The 7155-nt window shown below is 38.5% G+C and overlaps 2 protein-coding genes across 2 annotated transcripts; one reads left to right on the top strand and one right to left on the bottom strand.

Annotated features, from left to right (window-relative positions):
- The first annotated feature begins 1399 nt into the window (after positions 1-1399).
- On the top strand, positions 1400-2174 carry LOC140176024 (uncharacterized). Its single transcript, XM_072205867.1, has 2 exons — positions 1400-1435; positions 1521-2174. The coding sequence occupies exons 1-2, from the start codon at positions 1400-1402 to the stop codon at positions 2172-2174; spliced, it is 690 nt and encodes a 229-aa protein (XP_072061968.1).
- A 3808-nt stretch (positions 2175-5982) lies between these two features.
- On the bottom strand, positions 5983-7149 carry LOC112720970 (1,4-alpha-glucan-branching enzyme 3, chloroplastic/amyloplastic-like). Its single transcript, XM_025772062.2, has 5 exons — positions 7051-7149; positions 6675-6755; positions 6427-6531; positions 6118-6203; positions 5983-6034 (listed from the first exon to the last, which is right to left on the bottom strand). Exons 2-5 carry the CDS (start codon positions 6750-6752, stop codon positions 5995-5997), a joined length of 309 nt encoding a protein of 102 aa, XP_025627847.1. The 5' UTR covers positions 6753-6755; positions 7051-7149; the 3' UTR covers positions 5983-5994.
- Between the last annotated feature and the right edge of the window lie 6 nt (positions 7150-7155).

Below are 7155 nucleotides of genomic sequence, written 5' to 3'. Positions count from 1 at the left end.
TCCCATCGTTGTGGTTCAAGGATCCAGTTGCTGAAGACATGGAGAAAAATCTGAAATTGTTTAAAACTGATGCGGATTCCATTGAGATGTGTCGAATAGCAGAGTTGAGAGACCATGTAGAGTTGTATGTTGTCCATAAAGTTTAAGACGAAGAGATGTTTCCTGATGATGGCTACATTGATGTTGGGGATAAAGATGGGATGGGTGACATTAGTGAGGGGCAAGAGCTGGTTCTGTATGGTGGAGTAGATGAGGGGCGAAAGCAATCTGAATTTGAGTATGATAACTCTAGTGACAATGACATTCTCGATTTGGAGTATAATCCATCTGGGGAAGAGGACGATAGTGAAGATGATGTGCACTTTACTGATAGTGATGATGAGCTTGATCCTGAAGTAAGTGGGTTTTAAGATGTGAATGTGATGAGTAAAAAACCTAGGGCTGTGAAAAAGAATGCTGGATCAACTGAGCAGTTTGACAATGATGAAGGAGGAGACAGTGATGACTTAGATTTCGATCACCAGGTTGGAGCTGATGGGTCTGATTCAGAGCATGAGGGTTTCACATTTTCAGTTCACAAACTTCAGAAAGATATGAGTCAATACAAATGGGAAGTTGGCACAGTGTATGCATCTCGGGAGGAGTTCAAGGACACTGTAACTGCTTATGCTGTGCATACGACAAGGTCAATCAGGTTTAGGAAGTGTGATTTGCAGAGAGTTAGGGCTGTTTGTTCGAGTGATTGTCCTTTCTGGGTGTATGCTGCAAAAATCAGAGGTGAGAAAACTTGACAGCTACGTAGCATGAACTTGACACACACATGCACACAAGCACACAGGGTGGGGATCTTACACTCGAAATGGCTCGGCAAGGCGTTTAAGAAGAAGGTTGAATCAAATTCGAAGGTGAAAATAAGAGAGTTGGTTTCGAAGGCACAGAAGAAATGGAACTTGACTGTCACTAAGTCATTGGCCACTAAGACCAAGCAGATTGCACTTGATCAAATTCAGGGAACCTTCCGAGAGCAATATAAAAGAATTTATGATTATGGACAGGAGCTGATGAGAGCAAATCCAGGATCCTCAGTTCGCATACAAGTGCAGAGGTCCCCAGATCTTGACAGTGAAGCACCAGCATCATCCAGGATCACTTACTGCATCTTTCAGAGGATCTATGTGTGCTTGGAAGCATGCAAGCAGAGCTTTCAGCATTGCAGGGATTTCATTGGCCTAGATGGCTGCTTTTTGAAGACACCCCAGGGAGGACAACTGCTCACTACAATTGGGTGGATCCCAATGACCAAATGCTGCCGATTGCATATGCGGTTGTGGAGGCCGAGACGAAGGACTCATGGAGTTGATTTCTAAGTCATCTTGCATATGATGTTGGGCTGGATAAAATGGGAAGATCTACCTTCATGTCTGACCAACAAAAAGTAAGCAAAGTTCACTAATTTTATAGCATGAATGACATCCATTCAATTCTCCCTAATTACAATTTCCTTGATTTCATGCGTGCAGAGTTTGTTGCCAGCATATGAGGAGGTTATACCTGGTGTGGATAATCGGTTCTGTGTGAGACACTTGTACAGCAACTTCAGAAAAAGGTTTCTAGGATTACAATTGAAGAAACTGATGTGGAAGTGTGCTAAGACAACTCACTGGAGGGATTGGGAGAGGCACATGGCTGAGGTGAAAGCTGTGAATCAGGATGCCTATAGGTACCTAATTGCTATCCCTCCTAGGTATTGGTTTAGATCTAGGTTCACCAATAACTCTAAGGTAGATACATTGGTTAATAACATGTTCGAGAGCTTTAATTCTGCTATTATTGATGCTAGAGAGAAGCCTATAGTCACAATGTTAGAGGAAATCAGGGTTAAACTAATGACTAGGTGGACAGAAAATAGGGAACTTGCACATAATTATTCAGGGACAATCTTACCTAGGATTAGATTTAGGTTGGAGAAGAGATCTAGGTCAGTTGGGGATTGGCGGCCATACTGGTCTGCAGCTTCGAAGTATGAAGTGGTGAACGGATTAGACAAGTTTGCGGTCGACTTAGGATCCCATGAATGTTCATGTAGAATTTGGCAGATGAGTGGCATACCCTGTGTCCATGCTATCAGTTGCATCAAATTCAAGGGACTTGACTTAGAACCTTTTGTGGCTTAGTGTTATAAGAAAGAAGCTTACATGAGGTGCTATGACTCAATCATACATCCCTTGAATGGAGTAGATCTTTGGGAGAGAACTACACACCCTGATGTTATGCCTCCCTCCTATCGAAGGCCTAGTCACAGGCCAGTGAAAAAGAGGAGAGCAGCTGCTGGAGATGAAGAGCAGAACAGCCGCACTCACCTATCAAGGAAGAGAGAGAAACAAAGGTGTTCTCTGTGTGGATCTGTTGAGCACAACAGAAGCAGATGCCCTAAACCTATTGAGGAGTTGGTATGATTTTTAATTTTTCTTCCTTCTATTAATTGGTCTCTTATATATTATTACTATCCCATTATTAAATTGTATATGTTTGTGTGGCCCAGCAGTCAAAGAACAAAGGAAAGCAGCAGCAGGGAAGTACTAAATCAAACCATCTACCTGCCAAGGGAGGAAGGAAGACTGCCTCTTCTCAGCCCAATCCCAAGCAATCTGTCAAGAAAAAAGCTGTTTCAGCAATTCAGCCACCTTCTGCAGCCCAATCCAACAATGCAGCACAGTGAAAAAGGCTTAGAGACAGGCCCAAGGGAACTACTAAGCCCAAGTCCTCAATCCAACCTGCTCCACAGCCCAACAAGGTTGCCAGCCCAACAAGTTCAGCACCTCCTTCGTCCTCATCACAGCCAGCCACCAGAACTATTCCTTCATCTCAGCATACCCTTATCACATCTTCAAGCCAACCTGTTGGTCACTTCTCTGCCAGGCTCTCTGGAGCACCTCACATTTCTCCAAAGAAACTGAAGTTAATGGCAAAGTTGCCTCTAAGAAAATGGGAATGCTTTAAGAAAAGATAAATGGGATATGTTTTATTTTGGGTTATGTTGTATTTTGTGTCATGATTGTATTTTGTGCATGTTGTCTTATTTTGAGTTATGTTTCTGTGAACTTTGCTGGGAAAGTGCAGTGTGACTTGTTAGCTACTTCTTGCTGGGTTATGTTTCTGTGAACTTTGCCTATGAGCATCTATGTGTTGTACTTAGTTGCTGGATTGGACCAGCCAACCCTTTTGGGATTACCTCTGTGCCTGAAATACTTTTTATTATGTATGTTACTATGACATTTACCATATTCAGCTGAGGTTGTCTTTGATTCAAGTTTGTTATATTGTTAGGAAATTAGTCAGTAATGAAAAACAGGTATTTACCAAGCAGAAATCAAAGTCACATTACAACAACCAACCATGCATACATAATTGTCATTTATACATGTTGAGAACCAATTCAACAGAACACATTCATACCAGGTACATCATTGTCACCTAATAACTTACCATCAAAACACTTTTCACCAAAACACATTCAACAAAACCAACCCTAAAAGAATTTACCAACAACAACAGCAGCATTATACCCAAACATCCTTTTCATACCAGGTTCAATGGAATTACACACTTAGGCCTAGACATAGAAAAATTCTGCAACAGCAGATACAGGAACCCAGCCCACCCAACAAACCCTAACAGAGCAACGACCATTAACTTCCACTCTGCCGCTTTTGTCCTTGATTTCAGGGAGGCAACCTTCTTCTTCATCCTTGCAATTTCTGGGTTTTCCACCTCTGTCTCTGGCTCTGCCCAATGAAAGAAGTTGCAGCCTGCATGCACCTACACATAATCACCGTCTTCACTCTCCACTCCTCAACCCAAATAACCCAACTCAGAAGAAAAGAAAAAAAAAACCCATAGTTAACAGCCGTAGTTCTCCTTCGTCCCAAGTTCGCAGCACCGGCCTCTCACCATGGGAACAGAGCAGCAACGTACCATGCGAGGAAGATTTGCTTCGGGACGAGATCGAGCTTTCGGCAGCCATGACGTTCTCCCTCCACGACGTGGGCGACGGTGGTGTCGGCAGCAGTTCCAAATTCAAACAACTTACCCTTATTTTTTGGGGTTAACATATACATTTATATTCCTATTCTCTTTATTTTTATATAACTATTCTTCTAACTACCCTAACGATGAAAAGGGCATTTATGTCCGAAAAGGATTTTAAGGGCGAAGTTAAATACAAATGCAACATTAAGGACGATTCTAAATCCAAAATTACAAGAGGGACGATTTTGATTCTGACACTAAACTTTAGAGACCAAAATCGTACTTACCCCTAAAAAAAACCATGGTTTTAATCATGGTGCAAATGGTTAATTTCAGTAAAAAAAAAAAAAAAAAAAACAAAAACAAAAACAAAAACACATGTATAACGAAACTATTTACACACCATAAATTCTTGTTACATGGATATGAAGGATTTACAAGATAACTGTAAATTTGGATTAATGCTCAAAATAATTTCTAAAAAAATATGAACAAATTTATTTAGTTCCTGAAGATTTAGGGGCAAAATTTAGTCTCTAAAAAATATGCAAGTCAAGTAGACCTTTTTGTTAATTTGAGACAATTTATCAAGACATATTCTGAACGTGCCATGTGACACTTAGCAATGACATGTCAACAAAAAATTAACAAAATTGGCCAAATTGACTCGCATTGATATCTTTTATGTACCATATTAAGGTATTGGATATTTTAGAAACCAAATTGACTCGCTTGTAAGCTTTTAAATCTTTTCAGATTAATTTGAGCATTAACCCTTCTAAATCTATATAACTAGGACACGCAGCACCATCTTTCAATAATCAATACCTTGCATGTTTCATACATCAAAGATCCATTTGTTGTGACAGCTTTAGGTATCATAGAAGCTGTAGCTGTGGTAACTTTGGAAGGCACTTCATCTTCTTCATCAACTTCAATTACCAACAATCCACACCTACGTCTATTTTACTGGCTTAAAGTTGTTCATGGATGCAGAATGCTTCATATTCTCAAAATCCGTCTTAACTTGTAAACCTGAAAAAGTAGAAATCCCTTATCCTTAGTCCTGTCATGTAGGTATAAGTGGTCAATAACAAGATATATGCTTTTCTTGATTATATCATGTGATATTTACTTTAAAAGACACAAATTTTTCAGGTAGCAGTCATATAAGAATTTACTTTTATATGAAGATAATACATTTTAATCACTTGTAAATGCAAATCCCTGCCTGGGTGTAAGGAGATTTATTACTATAATGTGCCATTGATCATGAGTACTGAAATGCAAATATGGTCCCATTCATTATCCAAATCCTAGTATACAATCCCCAAGACACACTATAATGAACTTCAAATTATTTGACATATTTAATCTGTTTTCTTTTATCGATCAGGGTCACATTTTTGTACATCCTTGAATCGATGTTTCCGGATACAAATTGTATCCAAATAAATTGATCCAAGAATGTATGAAATCGTGATTGTATCAATTGACTTTTGAAATAAACACTAGGTGCATTGTTCTTGGGAAATCATTAGCAAGGTCATTTTTTGGACTTTTTGGATCCTCTTAAAAAAGGGGAAAGTGTTGAGGAAGTGCTTTATATGAAATCCTAACGTTCTGAAATTTTCACTAACAGTTTCAAGGGGATCAAACTGACTATTTTTCGAGATATTCCTTAACAAAAGGTTGAGAGTCCAACGAGTCGGTGTCTTTACCCTATGTGCTTGTTTTTAATTTTGGAGAAATTGAGGAAGTGTGCAATAATTAATAAGGCATCCAGAAAATCTGATATGGTTTTTCTTTTAAGAGTATTATATTTTTACGTGTTATTAAGAAGTAGAACTCAGAAAAATACTTTAACTTTTAACATTTTCCATACTCAGGTTATGCAACTATACAGATTGAGAAATAATCTAGAAAAGCAAATGAAACAAATATATTATCTACCTGAGCAGTCTGCTAGGCAGTGACACCGTAAGCAGTTTGAAGGCCATCAACTCTGTCAACACATAGGTTCTCATGTTAAAAAGAGAAGAGAGAGAGAGAGAGAGAGAGAGAGAGAGAGAGAAGAGAGAATACTACCTTCTACTGACAGTTCTTTGAAGATACTGATCTTCTTTAAGAATTCCCTGACCTCCATACTTTATTTCATCTGTATTTAAAATAACCTGCGCGATCATGGAATGCTTACAAAATTAGTTATCTTATCAAGAATGAAACAAATACTTGGAAAGCTAGGCCTTCACAATCAGCAATACAGAGGCATTGAGGAATCAGGATAGCTTTTGTCAATTAACGTGAATTGATTCATGACAGACAAAAAATACCAGTGCAAGAAACAATGATACTGGTAAAAACAGACATGCTACTGTTCTATTATCAAACACTTACTTGATACTCTCCAGCTTCATCTACACCTATGCTGTAACTATCATAAGAATTGGTTGGGTGAAAATTGAAAACAAAGAGAAGGGGGCCTCTGATGTAAGATATAACCTGTAAACAACAGTTGGCATGTAAAATTCATTCAATATGACATATTGACATAATATCTTCAATGTGAAAATGCTGCCACGTATTATAGAGAAAAGAAAGGAATTTTTAAGGGAAAAAAAACATTAAAAGAGACATCAATTTACCATTGAACTGTCATTCACATGGTGAAAGTTCGGAATACGTCTTGAGAGCACTCTCAGATTTTCATCCAGCTTCATCATGTCCTGAAAGAAGAGGGAAAGTAAATTGTTTGCTTAGCATCTTAATCAATCTTACTATTTCTTGGAGGCCTGTGACAATCTGAATTGCAACATCAAGTCAAATACAACAACAAAGCCTTGTATATGATCGATAAAAAGTTAAGATCGGATTCAACAACCTACTATTTTGTTCCTATATAAACTATTGAAGCAAACAATATATATTGTAATGTACTCATAAATTGACTAGTTTGATATTCCAAGTGTCAGAGCCTGCAAGCACAAGCGCAACAGCAATAACAAGGGAATAAACTAACACCTTATCAAAGGAAAATAAATCACAGTGAATTCCATCTTTTTCCAATAGATCCCACTGACGATTTGCAAGTGAATATGAGTAGTTGTTGCTTGATGTTGGAAACTC

This window comes from Arachis hypogaea, chromosome 11 (genome assembly GCF_003086295.3).
Source record: "Arachis hypogaea cultivar Tifrunner chromosome 11, arahy.Tifrunner.gnm2.J5K5, whole genome shotgun sequence".
In the NCBI taxonomy this organism is placed as follows: domain Eukaryota; kingdom Viridiplantae; phylum Streptophyta; class Magnoliopsida; order Fabales; family Fabaceae; genus Arachis; species Arachis hypogaea.
The sequence above is the reverse complement of the archived record's forward strand: the minus strand, read 5'-3'. Positions and strand labels throughout refer to the sequence as shown.